Raw genomic sequence first — 26,364 nt, 5'->3', positions numbered from 1 at the left:
TCAGGATAATATTCTTTGATGGTTTTTTGAAAGGTGTTGTTTAGGTTTTCCTTTCCTTTCTTTCTTTCTTTCCTTCCTTCTTTCCTTCCTCCCTTCCTCCCTCCCTCATTTTCTTTTTCTTTCTTTCACTCTTTTTATTTCTTGTAGTCCAGTATTCTATTTTCTAGATCACTTGTTTTTCCAATGAGATATTCTCTCCTCCTTCTCCTCCTCCTCCTCCTCCTCCTCCTCCTCCTCCTCCTCCTCCTCCTCCTCCTCCTCCTCCTCCTCCTCCTCTTCCTCCTCCTCCTCCTCCTCTTCCTCCTCTTTCACAGTAGGGCTTGACTACTGCTTAGCAATGGGATTAAGGTCATTGGGGGGGGGGGGTGTTGGCTGTCCTATACAGATACCTCATTTGACTAGGAGGCTACTGATTTGCAAGAGGCCATGCCAAAGTGGTTAAAGTCAATACAAGAAAAGGTGGAAACCATTATAAGGACACAGCATCCAACAAATAATGCTGTGCATAATTGGGAACTTACTCAAACCTACAACCTGGTTTGTCTGAACATCTAACCACCTGTACTAGCCTTGCACCCAGGTTCTGGAATCAGACCCAGTATCCAAGCAATAAATCAAAACATTAGCCAAATCACATTAATACATCCAAGAAACTCTATAGTTGCTCCTCCTCCTTTGGTCTGATTTCTATAGTTACCATGGGCGGATCCACTAAATATTCTGACCCCTGTCCCAGAGTGCATGGTGGGAATTGGAGATCCACTGCCTTGTCTGACAGCTGCCCTAGACAGCCCCTATGTAAGTAACCCAGATGGTTCCTAAAGGACTTTTATAACCATCCTGGAGCTCCTGGAGCATCCTCTTTCTTTGATATCATCTTGTCCCTTTGGGGGATGGATGCCCTTTGTTTGGGGGTAGGAGTGGTTCAGAATTCCCTTGGTCGGGAAACTCTGGAACTGACAATCTCACTCCCTTTACACCGTAGGAAGACAGAATTTTCTTGCTAAGTTTTTAGGCTGCTTTCCTGCTCCTAGATAAATTCTGAAGTGGTTTTTTTTAGCTGTTTGGAAGGGAACTTGGCAGATTTTCAGAGGGTTCCTTCTTTACTTCACCATTTTGGCACTGGAAGTCTGTTGTTTTCTTAATGGCATTAAGCCTCTACACATCACATGCCTCCATACAGAAATCCTGGATGATTCCAAAGATGTAAGCCTAACAAACCACACAGGGAAAGTTAATTGCATAAAGAATCCCTACTCTAAAATTCCACATTAATCCAAACATAAATGAAAAATTTATTGAGTGAATGAAAATGAATATATATATCTTCATCCTAGAAATTTTGGTATCTCATTTCATCATTATAATTTTATTTCACATAATCATTCATTTATTATGCTTTGTTCTTTGACTCATTATTTAAGATTTCTTTGCAAAATTTCTATTTGAGTTTTTATTTTTTGAGAGGATTTCTAAATGAACAATTATTCTTATTGCATTATAGTTTCTAAAGGGTATATTAATTGACTTTTCCTCCCTTTTTATATTTGTCTACAATGACTCTGTGTCCTAATAAGAAGTTTTCTTTTCTTTTTTTTTCTTGTAAAAGTTCCTTGTTATGCTAGGAAATAAGTATATTATTTTGTTATTCTTTTGAGGAGACTGCATTGGAAAACTTACATGAATTAATTCAAAGTAAAATGACCAGAACAAGGAGAACATTGTATACAATAACAGCAATATTTTAAGGACAGTCCACTCTGAATGACATCTACTCTGATTAATACAATGATTCAAAACAATCACAAAAGATCCATGATAGAAAATACTAATTACAGTAGAAAGAATGATAAACTGAGTGCAGACTGAAGAATACTTTTTAACTTTCATTTTTCTTCTTTTTTTTGATATATATTTTCTTTTGCAGGAGAGCTAATATGTTTTGTGTGACTTTATTTGTATAATCCATATCATATTGCTTGCCTTCTCAGTGAGAGATGGAGGCTTGGGAGAGAAGGAAATAATTTGAAACTCAAATTGTAAAAAAGCTAATACTAAAATATTTATTAGTAATAGGGAAATACTCATGGGCATAAATTATATAGATATGTATGAAATTTATGTCTATGTGTATACATATATTTAATAAAATAATGCAATGCCCTTAAGAGAAAGAACTGTGGGTTTTCTTTTTTGCTGGTTTGTTTTTTCTTATATTTGTACTCCTGTGCTTAACAAGGGATCTAGAATGTAAAAAAAATAAATTATTTTTCATACATCTTCCTATTCGTTCCTTTAAGTACATTACAGACTTAAATTAGCTGCATAAATGTTACCTTTCCTCATTTTCTTTCTTCTTTTCCTCCTCCTCATAATTATCTTCACACATGGAAGAACCTAGCATATAACAAGTTCTCATAAACTGTCTGAGGTAACAAACTTAAATTCCCTCTCATGCCTTTTCAGTCACTACTTCATATTGTTTACATATGAATTTATTTATTCTTATCAATTTAAGCCTTTGAATGCAGAGACCATATATAGCCACAATTTACATGATTGGTTCTACCACATATGTCTTGCACATGAGAGATCAGGTACTTATTATCTGTGTGTTCAATTGAACACACTTCGTGTATGATGTCACTCCATGTTACCCAATGACTTAAAAAAAAAATAGGAATCAAGGATTTTTTTAACCTAGTTGAAAGATTTTAATGGACTTATTGATTGTTTCAATAAAGGTATCCAGGCTTTCTTCATCCTTCCAACATCTGAGTGACTGATTCATTGATTGATGGTTATTATGTGACAGAGGAGTGATAACGTAGCTTCTTGTCACTTTGATGTAAGAAAGGATATCTAATTCTCTTGATCATCTGACCTTCTTCTAGATACAGTGGAATTCTTCCCATAAACTTTTATTCCCATTATTGTCCTCAGCTTTCTGGGCTTTGGTCCATCAAGTTTTATCTTCTCTGAATGTTTTTCCTGTTCACCTCAGCTCCATCCTTGGACTTCTTTTAATGTTTTTGGCATTTATTTTATGAAGCCTTGGTTAAAAGCAAGAGTTCAACATTGTTAAAATCTTAACTTTGACACTTACTTGATATGAAAACCTGGGAAATAACTTCACATGACAATAAGTTTTCTCATATATAAAAAGAGGATAATAATATCTGGGCTGGAGGGAGGAAACGGTTGATAGTGAAGAATGACATGCTATGAAAACCTTATCATAGAAATATGTTATCATCGTTTTGATTGCCATTAAAAACATGTGATTTTGTGACTGTTCTTTGTCCCCAATTCATGAGTGTTCCCTTAGATAAAAATTTCATTTTACATTTATTTACATTCTGATGAATGTTTTTGTTGATTGAATAATTAATATTCCTGGATAGGAGGCAGAGCACATTGGCTAGAGCACTGGCTTGATTGTCAGAAGTGCAGGGTTTAAATCCCATTCCTGTCAGTCTTTCCTGTTTGACCATAGACAGGTCATTCCATCTGAAAAATCAGAGCTTGGCCCTTGATGTCCCTTTAAGTGTTCTCCCAGGGTGAAGCTATTAACTATGTGCACAATCCCAGATATGATCCTGGTAGCTTCTTTTGTTTAAGGGCTTCCTCCTTTCCATTCTTAGAGAAATGTTATTTGCTTGTTTGTTTTTCTATCACCAATTGAAACTAAGCATCTTCTGCTTGTTCTTTTTCTGCAGTGGGATGTCCAAATGGCCTTAAGCAAGTTGGCAGTCATCCGGCCATTGCCATCACATCTACAGCCATGGTCTCTGTAGAACCTGAGGGACTTCGGGGACCTTCAGTTTCCACTGTGCAACCATGCCATTTGCTGACTCTGGCTCCCATCAAGATCCCCCTATTGACAGCCCCCTTCTCAGGTAAGTGTCAAATTTCGCTTTGGCATTGAAGTGAAATCTTATTTTATATAAACCTCCTCAGTTGATTCCCACCCAAGGATTATGTTCCCTGAAGCACTGTTTTGACTTTAGGTTTTATAGAAATTTAAAATGGCCTCTTGTAGTTAAGGGTATATATCAACCCTTGATTGATTGAATAAATATAATAGTAATATCTGAAGAGGACACAGTAAAGGGGGTTTTCAATGATAATCCGTGAAAATGATGAAAATGAAGGTAACATCTAAAGCAAAATTCAGGCTCAAAGTAATAAATGCAGAAAAGAGAATTTGGAACTTAGCTGAAATAGTCGTCCTTTCCATACTCTACGATCACTTGCCAGTTAAAGTCAGGCTGAAACATATGGTCACCAATCTTCCCCACTGTTTGTAAATCCACTGGCACATACATATGTGATCCATGTGCCAATGGGCAGAAGAGTTCAACTCAATGTGAGCAAGTTGACCCAAGAGCTTGTTCTGTTCATAAATGATGTGCTAGGAGCTGCTGTCAAAGAGAAGAGAGTGGCAGATGGAATGGCTCTGGGCGTGAATGTGCAAAGGAAAGGGAAAGAGAAAGAGAAAGAGAGAAAGCAAATCATGATGTGTTTCAAAAACTGAGTTCTTCAAGACTCAGCTTGTAAATAAATCTTCCACTAAGAGTGCTTTCAGAAAAGAAAACAGTACAAAACAAACTGTGTTTATGCCCAAGAACCACATTTTTAATGGAGATAACATTTACCTGTTATCTCCTTTTTATATTTATATATGAAAATTTATATTTTCATTCATATTTTCATATTTATATATTAATATCTAGATGTTATCTCCTTTTTATATATTTTCCATTTCATTCTCTTTTTAATTTTTGAAAAATAAATCTCAAGAAAAATGCATGACAAGATAGAAGTAGTCATTGAAGGAATAAATCAGGAGGACAGAAATTGATTCAAAACAAGGGTTATTAAACCTGAAACTTATATCAGGTGGTCCCAATATAGCTTTATGAGAAGCATTTTGATTCTTCCTTTCTCTCTCTCTCTCATTCTCACTCTCTTCTGGAAGATGTAAACTTAATTAGGTTAACAGTTTTAAATTTGATTTTAAAAAATAATTTGATTGCAGTAGGAGAGGAGTAAATTAAATCATTTGCTATTTTAGTTATTTTCTATTCCATTTGATATTTTTCTAGGGGCAAGATTAATTGGTCAGTTGATCAACTTGAGAACCTAGCCTTGGGCAGTCAAGTATGGCCTGATGAGTATATTTCCCGGGGGGAAATGAATGGTCTTGAGTAGCAAGAACTATTATAAAATACACAGATAATCCCTTGTGGGAAATATTTATGACCATGTCAGGCTTTTGGTTAAAAACATCCGTCCATCTACACTCATTAAAGATGACATATGATTTCCCAAGGAAATAAATCTCTGAATGAGCAAAAACTGTGTGTACCCTGGCAATAAGGGTGGGAGAATTTCATTTTCTGTGCCTCTTTTATGATTTATAAAGTCATATAATAATTAGGCAACTTTCCATGTTTGAATTTCATAAGGTTTCCATAATCCAATTTGCCATAATGTGCATTCAGTTAGAAAGATGAGCACCAATGTTATCCATCTTAGCGATAACTGTCAGGACGTACTGTCAACAAGACATAAAGGGCAATATTAAAACAGGATCTCCCAGCTTTACTATTGCAATCATTTGTGTTAATAAGCTTGATTCGATGTGGAAGGGCTGCTCCACCACAGAGGATATCTTTGAGTCTTCTGGGGGAAAAGGAAACAATAAATGAGGAAACTGAGAAAAGCTGTAATCCTTTGGCCCAAACAATGCCATCATTGCTATCTGCTGTGGACCAAAGAACTGGCCTTTATGTCCTTCTTTTGGGAAGTCCAAGCACCAAGTTTGAGAATATATGTAGCCCTCAGCCAATGCTTATATGGATATGATGCAGAAAAATGCATCTGTATTAACAAAAGTTAATATTTTTGTAGTAGATGAAAGTTTGAAACTGCTTTGCATAAGGAGTTTTCAAATGATAAATGATAAATTAAAAGCAGACAGATCTATAGATTTCCTTCAGTCCATCAGTAAGAAATACCAACCCAGAAATGATCGCGCTGCTTTCAGCTGGAATCTCATTAAAGACTCAAGTCAGTCATGCAAGGAATTGCTTCACTCAAAATGCATGAGAAGAGGAGAAAGAAAGAGGAGAGGGGAAGAGGTCATTTGTCCAGAAATGAGATGATCCTTCTTGGGCTGAACAGTATCACTTTGGTGTAGGAGTGGGGGCAGTGGTTTCCCAGCTTAGGGACATTGTGCATCAGTAGAGTGATCAGCAGTTTAGTTATGACTCAAGAGTCTCAGAGAGTTGCTTGGGATTTTGTGAGTTAAAAAGCCTTGGCAAAAGCCACATAACTAGAATATCTCAGATAGGGCATGGATGCTCCAAAGCCTCTCCCATACTCTGCAGCCTTTTATATTCTAACCTTAGTCATAGGAATTGTGTTTAGATCACTGATAAAGAACTCCTGACTGATGAAAGTCCCTATCACCTTACAGCTCAGCATCTTCCCAATTTAGAGATTTGTCCAGGGAACTGAGAGATTAAGGAACCCACAGGGTTACATGGTTAATATGAATCATAGACTGGGGTTTTTAGCCTGGGCTTTTCTGGGTTTCATACCAGATGTATTCCATAGGTTACTGAACTAGACCCTCTGCTGGTCAAGAAAGAGAAGTGCTGGGTTTGAGACCAGGGAACAATTTTAAGGGATTTCCCTTTTATCTATCAGGTCTTCAAGGAAAGGAGTGGTACATTGGGGAGTAAGATGGCGCAGGGGATGGAGTGCTTGGTATAAAGGAAGACTCATCTTCCTGAGGCAAATTTGACTACAGACATTTACTAGCTGTCTGTGATCCTGCACAAGCCATTTAACCTGCTTATCTCTGTTTCCTCATCTGTAAAATGAGCTAGAAAAAATGGCAAACTGCTTCAGTATCTTTTCCAAGAAACCCCAAAATGGGGTCCCAAAAAATCAGACACAAGACATTGTACAACAAACTAAGCAAGTCACAGCAGCTTCTAGACAAAAGTTTAATGAATCCTCAGGAAAATTTTGCAGCATGTTAAATGCCCTTAAGTTATCCGTTGAATTTTCTCTTAGTCTTATAGCTTTCCAAATATGACATAATCAAATATCTATTCAATGAGTGAAAATTAAATTTGAGAACATCACATCACAGCCAATGCTTAGACATATTATGGCAAGAAATATATCTCTTGAATAATAGGGGGCTCTCATTTAGTACTTTTGTTTTAAATTAAGCTTTTGACACATTCTTCCCTTCAATCTTCATAGCAGTCCAGTGATGTGCCGACCTTTATTTTTGTGGGTTAAGAAAATGGAGGGTCAATAAGTTGATGTGACATATATCTCCTCATACTGCTATAAAATAAAAGATTTAGAAGGAAAATCAAATAAAATAGCAGTCATCAAACCAACAGTAGTAATAGTATTTCTGTCCTGCTTTAAGATCTTCAAAGCACCTTAGATGGGTTAGCACATTAAGGTTTACAAAAATTCTTGGAGGTGAGTTTGATTATAATGTTCATGTTGCAGATGAGGAAAGAGGGGCTAAGAGATACTAACTTTTACCCACACAAACAACTAGTAAATATTCATGGGTGTTCATTATTATAAGTTAGTGCTCTATGAACTGTGGCAACTCCTGGTGTCTCTCCTGCACATGTTGGAGGTAGGTCATGTTGACTGCAAGTCTGCCACTCCCAACTTATAATGCACTCCCCTTCTCTCTGTGGGTGCTAGGACTTGTGGGAGACACGGGGGTCTCTAAGTCCATAAGTGTGGTCACTCCCTCCACTCATACTGGCTATCAACTCATGTCTTCAGGTTGGCGAGTACTGGTTACTATGGTTCATCTCCCCAAAACTCATCCATCGTTGTGCCTTTTTGAAACCACTTTTTATGTAGTTGCTTGGATTCTGCATAAAAACTTCAAATTTCTACTTTTATTTAAAGCTTTTTTTTTCTACCTTTTGGTAGAAGCCCCTGATCTTCATTTCCATGAATACAGACTTCCAACACTCCATGGTCGTCTTCATGTTACACTGAGGCTTTAGAGGACATCAATGTGGAGGAACAGCAGTATACGTGTTTACTTCTACATATATGTCATACTTGTGCACACACATGAATACACACATGCCTTAAAGTAGATTCTCCCAAGATTATCAGCAGCTACACTTCCCTTAAGATAAGTGTTTGCCAAAGTTTTATGACAAAAACAAGAAAAGTGATATGAAAAACATATGATCATACTTCTTTTCCCTTTTCATTAGACAACTTGAAATTAATTAGTTCACACATCTCCAACTAATCTTTGGGAAGCTGTCCAAATTGTAGGATGGAATGCAAATGTTGAGAAAGATAGTTCAAACAGTAAACAATTTGCATCATACTTAACCTCCATTTTGAGGGAAAAAGAAGTCTATTGGAAGAGAAAATATGTCTCTTGGTTGGAAAAATGGAATCTCTATTTAAAAAAACAACAACCAAAAATCACTTTTTTTTTTTCAATGAAGATAAAATGGTTGTAGTCAAAACTTTACCAGTTAATATTCGGATTGCTTACATTTTTCAGAAATCATGTTAGAATCAAAGGGAAAGCAAAATGAATTCAGCTAAGGATGGGGCTAACTTATTTAATTCTTTCCTACTTTCAGAAAAGCAGATGAGGTGAAGCTTTAAAAAATGCTGAATTCATTTTTATTTCTTCTCCCAAAATTCCATAAGCATTCGAGTGAAAAAGGTAAAATTGGTGTGAGCCATTCTGGACCTTCATAGTGTGAATTACTATCAAATACAAATATTAAAAAAGGCACCATCTGCCATATAAACCATTTGCCACCTGTTCCTTTGCTTTCAGAATTATTTAATGGTTTAAATTTAACATTTTATCCTGCCACAGAACAGCTGGGAAGTGACTAAGGCTTTCTCCTATCTGTAAAGTAAGAGCCAAGCAGCATGGCATATGAAAACTGCATCTTGATGCCAGGATTCTGCAAGCCAGCCTTCCCTGTGTCTGTCAGCCTGTCTCATTAGCAAAGGCTGCTGATGGTAGAATGAGTTTTATAACGACAATAATCTAGCCATGTGGGGTGGAAGTCTTCTCTTTCTTAGTTTCCTCCTCCACTGTAATCAAAATTGTCATAATACATATTAAAATTTCAACCAACTCTCAAGGGAAAAATTATAGCAAAATAATTATCAACAACCAAAATGCCAGAAAATCAGCTGATTTCTGTGCAAAAGATAGATGTGGGATCCTAACAGAGGAATCGAGCCAGTTTCAGGAAATTGTTGATTCTTTTAAAACTTTGTTTGATATTCAATCCATTCAAAAAACAAATGGCTGCAAATAAAACCATTAAAAAAAATTAACCACACATTGAAGGAGTGAATGAGTAATAAAACCTCTCTAATCATCTTTGTAAAGACCTAGAGGGGTTTCAATGTGCAAAATTGATGTGCTTTGTCCAGATCACAGTTGGATCACTGAGCTCCTTTCCTTAGTCCACTCTCATGCCAGTCATAATTTCTCAACCAATCCCTTCATTCTGGAGCATCTCTAGTGCTAAATACTGGGATATTCAAGCCAGAATATTCACAACGGTAAACAGAACCCTTTCCTTATTCTAGATGCAGCTCTTAAGTCAGATGCATCCTCTGGTGGAACAATAACTGGCAATACAGGAACCCTGGACAGTTCCTGTGGATTTAGCTAGCTGCAGTGATCCACTCTCAGTTCTGCTAAGTACTAAATGTCTCCTCTGTAGATGAGCGGAGACAAGTTTCCAAAACGCACAGAGTCCTGTGTACCCATTGCTAGACATTTTGATGTTGAACTTAACACCACTGCTGTAGTCAGTCGCATTAGCGCCTGTAGGCAATATTTTACCTTCTTGCGACCTTTTCCCAGGTTTAGTATAGGATGGAGGAACTTTCTGGCGGGATCTTCTTCCATGCTCCCCAGATCTACCAACTGGGGCTGCAATATGGCTGAGCAGTTCTCCACAGGATAGTTGACACCCTGATTCTATAGATCTACCTCATATTAGGATGTGTCACAACATGGCTGTCTGAGTAGCACAACCATTAGATAGAAGACAATCAAGGGGAAATCCTTAGGCTTAACTAGTGGAAATGGGCTGTCCAGTGAGACTTTTAAAGAACAGGTGTTCCTTTTGAAACAACACAAAGCAAACAGAAACTCTGGATGACCTATGAAACAAAAACATGGGGCTGGAGCATTAATTCATACAATTTTAAAACTGAAAGAGATATATAGATCAAGAGATCATCCAGTCTGAGTATCTACTGTTTCTAGGCAAGAAACTGAACCCTGAAGAGCATAGAGAAGTAATTTGAGAGTCTTAAGTAGCAGATCCACGACTTCCACCCAGATTCCCTTCTGACCAGTGCTTTTCCTATTACCATGTGCAGTTTCTTTGTTCCATAAAATTCTACCCCAAAGATGAGCATATTGGCTCTGAAAACAGACATTATCTCCTATTTTCCATAAGACAATTGTAAATCAAAGAACAATCTTCTCTCCTATCTTTATCTCTTCCATCTCAATTCACAGTAAGCACCTAACATTCCCCTCTCTCCATGGCTTCTTTTCTCCAGTGAAATATCTCCTGTTCCTTTGAGATTGCCCCATGGGACCTAAACACCATGTCTTTCACCATACTTTCTGCCTTCCTCAACATCATCTGTACTTTAGACTTCTTTATTCTTCCCTCAAAAAGGAAACAAAGCTCAGAGAGTGTATTCTCGTTGGGGTTTCATGAAGCCAGTGTACTGAGTAGCAATTGCCTCCTTAATCTGTTACATGTTTTCTGTTTTCATAAATTTCAAGATTTTGTTGACTTTCTTATCCCACTGTTGACTCCCAATGACTTTACAATTCTTACATCTTTTTTTTTTTTTTCAGACCAATTAATGCTCTGGGAGGAACTGGACATTCCTTCCCTTCTAAAACTCATAAAATTCATTCATAAAAGTTGAATTTAATGCTTTACATTTTTTCAAATAAATTGCATCTTATTACATTGACTAATGCTTCATTCTTTCAAGATCTTTTTGTAGTCTTGAACCAATCATACTGTGTACTTTTAAAAATGTATTTCTTTCTAGCTTATTTATTTCTTTTCTAATTTTTATATCTACTCTTTTGTGCTTATTTTATGTTTATTGATAATATATATGTTAAATTTCTAATTTTTAAAATGCATATTCCATTTATTAATATACCCCTTTTTCTGTTTTATTAATATATGTTTAATGGCACATAATGTTCCATTGAGGAATACATAACTGTATTCATAAAATTTATGATCTTGCTTCAGTATTATTTTCTTTCATAAAATTTTTAATTATTTCCACAACTTGTTATTTACCCATGAATTACTGAGGATTTCATTGTAAAGTATCTATTTGGGCCTATATCCATTTCTTATACACTCTGAAATGACTTCTATTTTTTATTGAATCTGTAAAGGATGCATTTATAATTTCTTCCTTTTTAATATGTATTTGAAATATATCTTTGCCCTAAAATAAGGTCAATTTTTGTAAAAGTTGTATGTGGACCTTAGAAATACATATATTATTTTTCAATTCATTTAAAGTAATATATGTATGTGAATAGTACCTATTTATCTGTCTATCTGTCTAAATATCTATCATCTTCTTATCTCTAACAGGTCTAATTTCTCCAGAAATATTTAGAAATGAAAAAAAGGTCTTTGATATTTCTTGCCCCTAATGACTAACCTCTATATCTTTGTAAATAAGTTAATTTTTCCTTTAGGAATTTAGATGATAAGGCCTTTAAGTTTAATATTCTGTTTTCCATAATTTATTTGAACATAATGTAACTTTGCTATTTATGATTTTTTCCTATTGCTTTTTTTCCTTTTGTTTGATCACGTGATTGAAATTCTTTTTTTCAGATTTGCCAGATATATAGTGAATTTTATTTCATCCTCTCCTTTTACTATGTGTTTTGGGTTTTCTTGTTTCTTGTAAGCAATAGACTGTAAGAGTTTATTTTCTTATATAATGACAATCTCCACTTCCCCCCACCCCCACCGTTTCATTGGTTTGTTTAATTCATTCACATTTAAAGTATTATTTAGCTTTATAACTTCCTCAAATAGCTTCTTTTTGAATTCACATTTTTTTTCTTTTCTTCTATAATGCTAGAACCTTATCTCTGTTACTTTTGCTAAATCTACTTTATCTACCCCTTATTCTCTATTTCCTCTGGCTCTATTTTTACTTACATTACCTCCTCCACCCTAGATTCCCCTTTTCCTTCATTTGTGAGGATTTGCTTAGCTAATTAGCTCCTTTGTTTTTCTTTCTTGCTTTAATATATTTATCTAATTCCCTCCTCCTTTTCCCTTTGAGTTAATTATTCAAGTAAAATCCTCCTTCCTGCACTGCCTTTCTATTTATCTGGTTGTTGTTGTTGCTGCTACTGTTGCTAATTTTCTTTGTCTTTTACTAAAAAGCATACTTCTTTTGTTCTTGCTATCACTTCTCTTCCTTCATCTATTCTAGACTTAGTTATTATTAATTGTTTCATTCATAACCCTCATAATTATATTTTTTCTTCTTCTTTGGCATCTAGGCTCGCTGTGGAATTAAAATTTTTAAATCAACTGTTTTTAATGCCATTGCCTGGTAGCTCTTACTCTATTTGGACCTATTTCTATTGTGTTTCATTTTTAGAAAAGTCAATTCTTCCCAGGTACAGAGAGGATAGAATATTGTCCCATGTTGGGAATTTTTCAGTGTTTGGGCAGTTCCTTATTACCTTTTGCCCTCTCCGTGAGCATTTCCTTCCCCTCTATGTGATAAATCCCATACTTAAGTCTGTGTCCTACCATCTTCTGGATCTCAGTAGCCCCCGGGATTTTCAATTCTTTTTCTCCAGAAGCAAGAGTTGTTTTAATTAGCTCCATATTACTGTGGATGATACTCATTGAAAGGTATTTATTTCCTTTACATGTTATCCCTTTCTTTTGGAAGAGATAAAAAAATGTTGTTAGACTTTGCTTTCACTTTATAAAAAAAGTATTATTCTCCAAATATTACTCTATCCTACCACTACCTCTCCTCTCTTCTCCTTTCATCTCCTCTCCTCTCTTCTCCTCTCCTTTCTTTTCCTCTCCTCTCCTCTCCTCTCTTCCTTTTTTAGTACCTTCTAATTCTGCCATGGAATTCCACACAACAGTAACAATCACAAGTGGAATCATAATCATGACCACAATCATGAAATATTTATTAACTTATAGGAGTGACATTGTGAATTTTACACTGTGGTGTCCCATGATTTTCTTCCCTATTTGACTTTGCTTTGTTTCTTTGATCATGTCTCCTTATTTTTAGAAAGAAATCTCTTTATGATCTTTCTTGTGCTTTTATTGAGGTTTCCCTTGATTGCCACACTTAACAAAAAACACACCTTTTTGTATTTCTTGGAATTTTTAAAGCAAAACATTTGATCAGGTTTGGTTTCCATGTAAGATGTGCTTGGAATGTCTCTTATTGGAATCCCTACTTTTTCCCCATCCCTAGTTATGGGTAGTTTTGCAGTTAACACCATGGACTGCATGTTGGAACTCTTTTGCTCTATAGAATACAATAATCTTTCTCTTCTGTGCTTCCGGGTGGTTACAGAATAGTGTCCAGCACTACTGAATTTTCTTTCCTTTTTATTTGATGTTCTTTTTAATGCTCAAGGTTTTTGACAGAATTTTTTTATGTAGCATTTTGCCTTCTTTTTGTCCTATGGGTCACTTTTGGACTTCTTTCACTTTGATAGTGGTTACCTAGAATCTGAACTTCAAAGATCTCGGAAATCTCCTCTTTTGAAAGTAAGTGCTTTGATTTTTATTCATGCAAATATTTTTCCACAGCATGCACTGAAATTATGCATTTTATCATGTTAGACTCTTTCTGTTCCTTTGATTCAGAATTTAATTCCAACCTATATATATATATATAGCCTGCTGCTCCCTTAGCACATGAGTTTGATCAGGACCTACAAATCCTGAGAAACTTATCCAACATTTTTGTTGCATGGAATGATACATTGCAAATAAGAATTTGAGGATGATCCCAATTTTGCAAGTGAGAGTGACCGGTAAGATGGTGGTACCTCAATTGTGATAGGATAGCTTAAAATAATGGAAGGTTTTGGGGGAAGATAGTGAATTTTTCTGTGACACATTAAGTTTTAGAGGTCCACTTATCCATCAGGGTTTGATGTATCTAAAAGACTTGATGATCAAAGATAGATGAAAAGTGACATGGGATTAGACAGCTAAGGAACTGGATTAGGGTTGTACATTACAACATTGGAATCATCTTGATAGGGATAACAGTTCAACACACAAGTACTGATCAAGAGAAAAGGCAAAGAAAGGGATGCAACTTTAGTAGAATTTAATCCAGGAAGGCAACCAAAATTGTCTGGCACATATTCTGGAGGCAGAAAGCCTCTTTAGGCAGCCCAGGAATCCTGGCATTTATTGTTTCTTACCTAGTGCTGTTGAGATAGACTTAATTAGCATTCACTGCAATCTACATTTTTAGGGTTTAATAGTGTGTTTAACACAAGGGTTGAGTCCCAATAAACTCATCCTCCTACAAACTTAAAATATTATGCTTCCATATACTGCTTTCCCTCAAAAAAGTGAAGTAAAATTGGTAGTTTTTCTAAAGTTAATAGGGCATGGTCTATTTCATACCTGTAAGTCATAGTTTTCTCCAGGAAAAATTAGTGTATTTGTTTACCTGAGACTTGATCTGAATTCTGTTGTCCTTTAAGGTCTACTTTTAAATTTTATAGTCATTTCTAGAACAAAGATTGTAATTTTGGGGGCCATGTGAATAGAAGAAGAGCAGTAAAGTTAGGTAATAAAAATTAAAAAGATATTTCCAATAACCTCTAACAGAAATGTAGAATTTACTTCAATTATTTAAAAAAAAAAAAAAGATATCATCTAAGAAGGAACCTTTTGAGTCAACTAGAATGACTACACAAGGGCTCCATGATATATATAACACAATGGAGAAGCCCTGGCTTAGACCATTCTCCATTCTCCATACCATCACTGCATATCAATTCACAAATTTCTTCCTATGTGTCTCTAATTTACTTCCTTTCCAAGTTCCTTGTGGGAAAAAAAAATGAATACTCTATAGTATTCACATCCTACAATTTGCTCAGATACTCAATTAACAGACTATTTCATTGTTTCTAGTTATTATTAATACCAGAAAATATGCATGTATGTATGTACATATGTATGCATGTGTGTATATGCAAAACATGCACACACAATAGATACACAAACGCAAGGTTGTTGTCTGTCTGTGTATCTATTTATCTATCTATCTACCAACTATCAATAAAAATTATTTTACTTTGTGTCATTTATCTCTTTGACCTCTGTGTAAGATAGTGTAATTACAGGGTATTAGTGAGTGAATTTCTTTTGTGTTTTTTCTTCCATAATGCCCAATTGTTTTACTGAATAGATGAACTAAACTTTAGTTTGAACAACATCGTATTAATTTACCTGTTTTATTTATAGATACACCACTGCTAATTACTTTAGTATTTATATTGTTTGCCAAGGTGATGAGGATGAGATAATTTCTGGAAGTAACCAAATCTTATAGCTGGCATTAAATATCTATGTATGTGTATGTGTGTGTATGTATATGTGTGTGTATGTGTATTATGTGTATATATGTGTGTATATATGTATACACACATATGCATACATATGTATGCATATGCATATATATTTGTGTGTATGGATATATAATCACATACATATATATACGTGTTTATGTGTGTCTTCCTTAAGAAAAAATAACAGCTTTAAGGGACGTGGATTCTATTTTTTTATCCACATTTTACAAATAAGAAACCTGAGCCAGATAAATGTTAAATAATGACTTGCCCAGTGTCACACTTCCAGGAAACATCTGAATCAGATTTAAACTCATACTTCCTTGCTCTAAGTCATTTCCTATATTCACTATGCCCCACAGCTGCCTTATTTTTCAATTCTCTTATATAAATAATTTGTAATATTTTTATATGCTACTAAAAGTTTCTATCTTATTATTATTATTATTTTGCTGAGGATATTGGGGTTAAGTGACTTGCCCAGGGTCATACAGCTAGCAAGTATTAAGTGTTTGAGGCCGGATTTGAACTCAGGTCCTCTTGAGTTCAGGATCGGTGCTCTATCCACTGTACCATCTAGCTACCCCTCTATCTTGTTTTTTGAAGTTTTTCATTTTCTTTAACTATATTTGTATTAATGAATGACTATCAATCTTTGTCTTTATTACACACATAGGTAATCTATACACATGTATATACATATGATAATATAAACACATGTCCTTAAGTGTATGCATATGTGTGTTTATGTATAAGAGATGTAAAAGAGAAAACATTTCGACTATCTGACATTTTTTCTTCTTATGGTTCCACTGAGTTAGTGCAAATACTTACATTTTATCTATTTGAATTTACCTGTTTTCCTTCATTTTCTATGCTCTCTATTCTGTGTTGAATAATGAATTCTCCCTCTGGCCTTGAAGTTTGAAAGGATTCACTCCATTTCTGTTCTACTTTATTTTTTCTATATTGCTTATTAAATAGTAGAGTTACTATCTGTGTCAAGTTTAATTACTCTATATAGTGTAAGATGCTAGACTACACTAGCTTTCTGCCAAATCCTTTTTCAGTTCTATAACCTCCTTTCAAATAGGGAGGTCCAAAATTTCTTAAATGAAATTAATTTTTGAATTCATGCATTGGACGTTATTTTGATTTTCACTAAATTGATGAGATTAGATTTTCTGAATGTTGTCTTCTTTTGAGACCTTTTTGGATATTCTCCCATCTAACAGTAGCCAGCTTTGCTAGTTTTATTTTAAGGCATCTGCAAATGTGTTAAAATACCAAATGTGCCTCCACTCAAGTGACTAATAATAGCGTTTGGCTTCCTAGGCACTGAACTAGAGCAGTCAGTTGAAGTTCTCTGGAACTTGACATTGGTACAATGATGACTGTTTATGGGCAAAGTATCAAACAATTCTAAATGTACACAACTGTACTCTCATTTCGCCCACATCTCTTCACCTTGGCCACAAGGGCATCGTGAAAATCTTTAACAAATGTGTTGCTGAATTTTAGGAAAGCGACGGCTGCAGAATCTTCCACATTTAGAAGTCTACTAACCCTATCAGAAGAGGAGATGGACTTTACTTGAAATGACCCACTGTAGATGAAGCCCCACCCTAGTACCTCTTGTAGATGTCTTCTGAGGTTATTTTCCATCTTCTCCGCTTCTCTTTATTTTCATTCCATCTTCTTCATTTATCTAATCAATTATGAATAAGTTTCTTCCTCCCATTCAAATATGAGATCTTTAAGAGCAGGGACAGTTTTTGCCTTTTTTTGTATTGCCAGTAATTAGTATGGTTCCAGGGACATAGTAGGCACTCAGATGATTGACTGCTTTCACTAGACACCTTTATAATATGTTTTACCAGTTTTCCATAAATAGATCTCAATGTCTCTGGCATATATTTTTCACAAATCAGAATGAAAGCTATAAAATATAGCTTAGAGTTCTCATTTTTGGTTTAATTTTCTTTGTATCCTGTGATGCTATGTGTTGAGCAGGAGTGACAGTTGGGAGTGTCAGCACCCTTGGTGACACAGCCTACACAAAACACATGTCTAGGGTTGCTCATCATATCTTCACTGAATTATTGGTTGAACAAATCTGAGTCTGAGCCAAGGAACATATGGCCTGAAATCATAAAAGCATTAAGTTTTAGAGTCGGAGGACCTACATTTCAACCTAAGCTCTGTTATTGCTTTTTTTTTTTTTTCCAATTTTCTTTTTCTTTTTAAATTTTGTTTGTTTGTTTTTTTTTACCAAGTGTATGGATTATTGCAGAATCCTTTCTTGAGGGTCTCAGTTTCTTTACCTGTTAAGATGAAGTGTTTGGTCTAAATCTCTAAGGTTCGTTGAAGCTCTAAGTCACTGAAATGAAATCGGGCTAGATTGTTAAAATGTCTGTTGCCTTATAATACTCGTTAGGATTTCATTGTTTATATAAGGTTCAGAGAATGTATTCTCCTAGTGTTATTAACGGAGTAAATTGTAGACTTAAGAAAAAAAGCTAAAGTTATTATGGAATACATTTTCCTCATAAAGGTGCTCCTTAATGTTCTTAAACTGTGCTTACATTAGATTTACTGAAACCATAGCTCCATGTCCTGTGTACGGATGTACAGACGGCGGCATTCAGCTAAAGAAATGGGGAGTCTCAGTGGCCATTGCTGGGGCTGTTAGCATGATCAGTTACATCTCATTTGCTTTTTATTGGGGAGTGAAATGGTAATGTTCTTATGCTGCTCAACATAAAAGAGAGTTAAAAATATATAAGCAGAAAAGCGCCCTTGGTGCTGCAACATTCAGGACTGTTCAAGTGAACGCAGTCGAGTTAATGTGGAGAGTGGAAGTGGTTTTGTGGGCAAAGATGATGGGCTGGGATTTAGTCTGCACCACGGAGGCTCTAATACAATTGTGTAAAGATCGGCCACATAGCAGCCCGGGAGAGCACGTGCCTTCTTTGTAGATAGATGTGAAAAACAAACCCGGGTCAAATGAGAAGGTGCAGCCATGACACCTAAGAGTCTCCTGTGGTAATTATTGTGAAGAAACCTTGGGTGCTTTCTATTGGTATGATCACATCTGATTTTAAATTTGTGGAATAAAACAAACATTTTTGTAAAAATAGTACAATAAAAAATGATTGCTCATGAAACTAAAAATCTACTATGCACAGCTTCCTATTCCTTTCAAACATATAGCAAAATTGTCATGTAAATTTCTTTTTTTTAATTTTATGTTCCATCCCCCTACCTTAGAGATGGTTACTATTTGACACAAATAGGTATAAGCATGTAAAAATTGTTTCGTGCTTACTTCTAGTTATCAATTCTTTCTCTGGATACAGATAGCATCTTATTAGTGGTTAAATAAAATAGAAAAATTGAGCAGCAGAATAGATTGGAACACACAATACCCAAACAAATTAAACAAAATAGGTACATAGTTGTACTATTGTTGGAACCATAAACTGAACCAGCCAATTGGGAAAAGCATTTGGAGCTCTGCCTCCAAATTTACTAAACTGCATTATGTTCTTTGTTCCAGTAGTACCTCTACTAGGTTTATAATCCAGAGATAAAGGCAAAGGAAAAAAAATCTTACTAAATTTACACTATTATTAATTTAGGGGTATCTGTGTGTGTGTGTGTGTGTGTGTGTGTGTGTGTGGTGGCAAAAAAAGAAACTTGGATCAAATGGGGGATAGTTAGACAAATTATGGCATATATATGTATATATGTATGTATGTTTATATATATATATATATATATATATATATATATATATATATATATATATATATATATATTATATATATATATATTATATATATATATATATAGTGTGTGTGTGTGTATTAGAATACTATCATGCTGAAACAAATAATGGAAGACATAGTATCGGAGAGATCCAGTGACAGGAAGAAAAAATAAACAAGCAAACAACTAATGCTTGGTCATGAAATAAAATTTAATAACAAATGAAATTAAAAGAAAAATGACTGTGTGTGTGTGTGTGTGTGTGTGTGCGTATGTGTGTGTGTATGGACATAAGCCACAAGAAAGTGAACATGACATAGCAACATAATTTGAACCATGGGGTCTAGGTTGGACCAAGTCATGGAGGCACTTAAGAACAAGTTGAATGAAAATGGGAAGCATATTGTGAGTAATGTAATTAAAGAATGGGAAGGCAAGCGGGACACAGGCTTTGAAACTTAGTGTGAGTGACTTTATTTTACTTGAAGAAAAAGGGAATTTTTGCAGATTTTTTTTTTTTCAGCAGAGGTATTCCATGAACAGATGTCTACTCTCTCAATTTAACTATACAACCGCACGTTGGAAAACCTACCGGAGGCAAGAAGAGCAAGTAGGGAACTACTGCTGTAGTAGGGTTGAAGCATGATATGAGTATCTGAACTTGGATCAGACTTTTAAAAGTAGAAATAAGGGATAGATATGGAAAATATAGTGGTGGTAGAAATCCTAAAACTTGCAACAGATTCAGTATGAGCCAAGGAAGAATATTTAGTCAAAGGCTTGAACATTGGGAGCCCTGGTCACTGGATTAAGGAAATTAGGGAAGGATGGGTAGATTTTGAGGGAAGAGATACTCTTTTTTATTGGATATGCTGACAGTGTGATGCTTAAGGGACTTCTACAAACAACTATCTTATATGAACTTCTACTGTTTCAACTATAATCAGCTGCAAGATAATGAAGAAAAAGTCTTAAGGATAACAAAATTCTTGTTTGCATGTCAATTTATAGTTGATTGTAGTATGTGATATAAGATGTTGGTCTGGACCTATATATTTTTCTTTTTTTGTTTATTTTTGCCATCTATAATTGCTTTTCCCAGAAGTTCTTATTAAATAAGAAGTTCTTTTGGCAAACAGTTTAGGCTGTTAGTTTATTGGAATATGACTTATTGAATTTGTATTTTACAAATCTCATTTAATTTTTTGGTGTCGCTCTTTCACTATTCTATTTTAAACTACTATCAAATAATTTGGATCATTAGTCATTTATAATAAACTTGAGGTCTGAATATTCCTTTCCACTTTTAGTCCATTTCCCCCCATTATTTCTCCTTGAAATTCTAGATTTTCATTTTTCCCCAAATAAACTAACTCTCCAAAAATCCTCATTGGTTTATTTTTTACATGATAATAAATTTGTAAATTAATTTGAGGAATATTATCACTTTTACTATACTAACAATTCAAATTATGAGCAATGACAATATGATATTAATGGTAATATAACTCCTGAAATGTGTTAAGTACCAATGTTCTTGGCACATTTTTGGCAATGGGCAATAAGTCTTCAGATGTCACCAGAGTCAGTAAGTGAAGGTAAGAGACAAGGAGGAAAAAAGGTGGGAGAAGAACAAAAGAATTAGGGAGAACTTTTCAGGACTGTGTTCAACTGGAGTGTATAGACTCTGGAAAAGACTCTGAAGGTAATGGTTTTTTGCAAAGGATAACAATCTTGACCTGAGAGAATCCTGTCATATTAGCAAGGAGAAATAGATGTCCTCCTCACAATATTAGATCCCATTTTCCCGAACTCATTTTTTTTTTCTGGGTAGAACTTGATGTAAAGTACTCTTCTGCCTTCTCAACCCCAGTTAAAAACATTTGAGGTGAGTACTGATGACTAGAGACAGTTAATTGCTGAGAGACAGCATTAAATAAGAAAAAAAATCCTCAAAGCAGAATCAGTTATGCTCAGGTTCAAATTTCATCTCTGACACTTTTTGGTTGTGTAATCAGGGGATAGCATTTAAGCTCGCTGAGCCTGTTTACTCACTTCAAAAATGGAAATAATAAAATTGCGGAAGTTTGTCATGAGTCACAAATGAATTAACTTGTGCAAGGTAGTAGGCAGATCTTGAATCACCAGATAAAGGTCAGTTACTAATACTTTTAATTGCTAATTGATACAGAAAGATCAATGAATATGCAATTTCTGATTTCTGGTTAATTCTAACAGAAGGTGGATTACGTGTCCCTAGATGAGAGAAAATACTACTTAGAAGTAGTCAGAGGAGGCATAAATGGCTTGGTTTTGAGTCTTCTTGGCTGGCTTCATGATGGAAGTGACAATTGAACTGGGACCTAAGGGCTGTTGAGAAGTCCCATAGGCATAAATTTGATTCTTCTGAAGAAATTTAAATAGGTGTTGGATGACACATTGGGTCATTGGCAAGTCTGACAGTCTCTGGAATCACTAGGTTTGGATGTAATAACTGACTTATGATTTCAAGATCAGTCATATGCGATGGTCTTTTATCACCCTTCATATTTTTGCTTTTTTCTTTATTCGCAGCTGTTTGAGGGAGATTTTATTTTTGTGACAAGCGGAATAGTAGACTGAAGGGGAAAAATGGTCAGAGATTCCCTAAGAGCTAGGGAAAGTAAAGGGCAGGTGTTCTCTCATGCAGAGTTATGAAAACTGCAAAGTGATTTTTTCTCTCCTTATAAAAGAAGTGATCCCTTAGTCTTCAGGATTTGTGCCAGATCCTTCTCTTTGAATAAAGCAGGAGCAGAGCTTGTAGCTAATTCAAGATTATGTGGTCACCCATCCTCTATCTCAGCTGTGCCTTCTCCCTTCTGAATTCACTTTGTTGCGGTGAATCAGAATTCATGGCCTCCATTTCCCTCCCATTCGTTACCCTGCCCCATCCCCAGGAGGGCCTCATGGCCACCATTTCCACTGCTCCAGTTGGGTTCCTCCAAAGCTGCTTGCATCTCCTTCTGGATCTACTAGAGCCTCTGACACTACCATAGAGACTGTATTCCCCACTAGACTCACCAGTCTCCAGGTGCTTGTTTTATTTGGGAGTGAAGAATAGAAATCATTGTTCACTAGCTCTTCTCCCGTCTAACAGGTCACTTGACTGATTGTCTTGGATCTTTTCCCTCCAATAGTTTATATTTTAAATTCATTCATTTTAAAAACCAGCTACATCAAACCATCCACTCCCGATCTGGGTATGTATTAACATCAATGTTTTATTTTAATGACTTTTGGAAAGCGGAGGTGAGCTTAGAAGCCTTGTTCTGAGTACATTAGTTTGACTTCCACAGTCCCCTCCCCACTTTGTAATGAGGACTCTTAAAAGGGCTCTATTTTCCGCCATCCACAAGCACACGTGCTCTCCTCCTGCGGAAGTTCCATTTTGTCTCACCCTCATGTATTGTTTGACTGTGGAGTTGTTCTTTTTATTATCTTTTGCAGGTGTGTACTGTTGACTGTAAGCAAAGCTTATGTTATTGGAAAAATACTAGGGCCTGAATTATTCTGTGAATTAGCATAGTGTTTTCTTGTTCAAGCTACTTTGCTGGGCTCTGGGCTCCCGGTGTCTGTATTCTTTTCCAAAGGCTGGAGAGAACATTGTTTGCTACTCACTATAGAACAATTTAGCGTTTTATTTCTCACATGGTTTTTGCTGCTAACAAGCCTTCCTCGCCCCCCTCTCCCATAATGGGAAGAGGCCTTGTGTGAATAAATTAATTAAACATGTTTCTGTGGTTCCATGGCGTCATGTAATTTATGGAAATGGAAGCAAAGATTACTTGTCCTCTCTCTTTCTTGGAGAAAAAGGATAAAATAAGAACCTGAGATAAGAGCAAGTTTATTTTATGGGAAAAGATGCCGGAGTAGGGACCGCCTGCTGGGGAAGGCTGCTCTGCATGGCTCTGGCTCCACTCTCCAGTCTGTCCAAACCACTTTGGGGTAAAGCACCCCGAGGTCACGACTGATCTCGAAATTGCTGATTTTCAAAACCACGACTGGCATGAAAGAACTCTTTCAGGAAGACCGCTTTCAGGGCTTACTGCAGTTCTGGGGTTAGCTTTGAAAATGCCCTGGCTGTCGACAGGTTTTATTACAGTTCTGGTTTGCTGAAATCATAGAACAGCCCACTAGAACGTCTTACAGCTTTCCAGTGGGCCCAAGACCCCCTTAGATCTGGGGCCTCAGAGAGCAAGGGGAGGGCGATGAGTCAGAGAAGGGCAGAGCCCCCAAAACAGTTGTGAGATCACATGATTGACTGTGTGAGCGCCATCCCAAGATCCTCCGAGCTCTGTCCCCAGATCACTGTGAAAGGATCTTGGGAGCTCCCTCAGGGGATAAAGGGGAGTCCCAAGGACTTGCCTTCTTTTTCACTTTCAGCTTCCTGTTGGGTTTCTACTTGTGGGGCTGAAACCCCCCACTATGCACCCAGAATGCATCAAAATTCCCCAGAGGAATGGCTTCCCAGAAGAATATAAGAACGCTCTCCCCAAAATACTGAGCTTCCTCCTCCTTCCTTCCTCCTCCTCCATCCTGCAGATGGGCTGGTTGGAAGAGCAAGCCCAAGGCGGACTCTACTCATTGAACATTATGGCAGCCCTAGCAGAAGTGAAAAGGGCTGGCCCCTTCAAAGGCCGATGCCGGATCTCCCCCGGTCATCTTTGTATGTGTCCCATGGTGATTCACCTCATAAGTCCCGTTCCTGGGCTAGATTCAGTGTGTGTGTGTGTGTTTGTGTGTGTGTGTGTGTGTGTATGTATATATGTGTGTGCACGTGTGTGTGTATGTTTGTGTGAGTGCATGTGTGTATGAGTGTATGTGAGTGTATGTGAGTGTGTGTGCATGTTCCTGAATAAATGTGCAAGGTTCCCAAGGAGGTCTGCATGCTGGATGCTTCTGCACTCTCTTATCATGTATTGTTCAGGTATAGATGCATATAAAGCTAAGTTTTGACAAAGATAAGTTTTTGTTTCTCCCAATCCTATTCAACAGTTAGTATTTAAAAGACAAAGACACAAGTCCAGGTCTTTTTAGCTATTTAGCTTCATCTATTTGAAAAAAAAGTCTTCCTCCTCTTACTAACCACACCTTCCTCTTCTGAAGTTGCGAGGTTCACTCAATCACTTTTTTGTTCTTGTTTAATCTACTTACCTCCATTTTCCCTCATTTTTTTTCTCCAAGTCAAGTAATGCTCTTCTCCTTTTCCCTCTGTAATTTATTTTCTTGTTTTTTTTTAATTTAATTTTCTGTACCTTTTAACAAATATTTTCTTTTCCTTATGGTCTTAATTTTTTCCCTTCCTTTTCATCTATTTTAGAATTTTATTTTTTTCATGGACTTTTTACTTTTTATCCCTTCTTTTATCTATATTCTTCATGGCTTTAAAGTTTCCAGGTAATTCTTTGGGGTTATTTTCTAACAGCTTTCATTTTATAGCCTTGTAGATCTCTTAGACAAACTAAGAGCTTTGAATGAGGTAGAGGATTTTCCTGTCCCTAGTAGGACATTTCCCACAGTCTTGATTTGTAGTTCATTATAAGTCTTTGTTCTCTCCAAAGCCATTTTCTTTCATTTGCTATACAATTCTCTTTCTGGGTCCATGCTGTCCCACTTGTTTAGGATGCAACTTTCCTCTACAAGTTCTGATTCCTCTTTTCCTGAAGTAGAACCAAAGCCCTTCTGATTATACCCATTAAAAGGATCCCATCTCTCTTAGAGAAATTCTTTAGTGATCTCCATGCTCACTGCAGAAAATTTCCCCTTCCATTCCCCCCTTTTCAATATCATTTTTCGCCTCAAAACCCATTGTCTATCATATTCTCTTTCCTCTAAGAATTTGTTGTTGTTCAGTCATTTCAATCTTATCCAATTCTTCTTGATCCCAAAGGCGTTTCCTTGGTCGAGATCCTGGCCTGGTTTGTCATTTCCTTCTCCAGCTCATTTTACAGATAAGGAAACTGAGGTAAATAAGGTAAAATGACTTGTCCACAATTACACAGCTAATAAGTGTCGAGGCCACTTTTGAGTTCAAGAAAACTGCCACCTACCTGCCCATTCCTAGAGGCTTTGGGAATTATTTTCCTTTTAATTTTTTTAATTTTCTATGGTCTTCCTTCCCTCTCCCTTTTATATGACCTCATATTTTGCATTTATCTGAAGGAGAATGATATGAGATTGAGCACATGATGTTTCTTGCCTTTTCCCTCTGTTGTCTGTATTTGCCTTTGCCTTTAAACCTTGATTCCTTGTGTACTTTTAGAAAGAAACTTAATTATCCTTCCCTTTTTCCTTTTTTAATGTTGTTGTTGAACATGCTTGCTGTATTTGTTCACTGTAGTTATATTTCTATTGATTTCTTCAGATTTTTTTTTTGGAAGCATCAAACATCTTTTTTCACTGAATGTACATAATTTTTCATTGAGATCAGGACAATAGGGTAAGGTTCTTTTAGGGCATGGGAAGCACTTTGGCTTTTGAAAGATAATATTCATCACTTTCCATGGTTTCTGGTGGCTGCCAAATTAAAATTTCCTTTCTTATTTACCTTTTGAAAATCTTTTTTTCTCCTAATTTGCATAATTTTATTGTTTGTCATTGGAATTACCAAAGTTTGACTTGGACTTTTCAGGTCTCTCCCCCTCTTTGCTTTTGGAAGGGATTAATGGATTTTTTAAATTGGATCTCACTTTTAATATGTTCAGAACTTCTGGGCAGTTTCTTGTATTATTTTTTGCATTATATTATTCTAGTTTGTTGATGTATCCTTAGGGGAGACTTAAAATCTGAAAAAGGGCTCATAACTGAAACCAGGTTCAGAACAATGTGAT

The 26,364-nt window shown here is 36.0% G+C and overlaps 1 protein-coding gene across 1 annotated transcript in view; it reads left to right on the top strand.

Moving 5' to 3' along the window:
• Positions 1-26,364, top strand: part of TCERG1L (transcription elongation regulator 1 like) — a 304,281-nt gene that overhangs the window by 45,517 nt on the left and 232,400 nt on the right. The window contains exon 4 of the mRNA XM_051982732.1: positions 3,720-3,899. Within this exon, the coding sequence (XP_051838692.1) occupies positions 3,720-3,899 (180 nt within the window). The remainder of the gene's footprint in view (positions 1-3,719; positions 3,900-26,364) is intronic.

Source organism: Antechinus flavipes, chromosome 2, assembly GCF_016432865.1.
Source record: "Antechinus flavipes isolate AdamAnt ecotype Samford, QLD, Australia chromosome 2, AdamAnt_v2, whole genome shotgun sequence".
In the NCBI taxonomy this organism is placed as follows: domain Eukaryota; kingdom Metazoa; phylum Chordata; class Mammalia; order Dasyuromorphia; family Dasyuridae; genus Antechinus; species Antechinus flavipes.
This window is presented reverse-complemented; position numbering and strand designations above follow the sequence as displayed.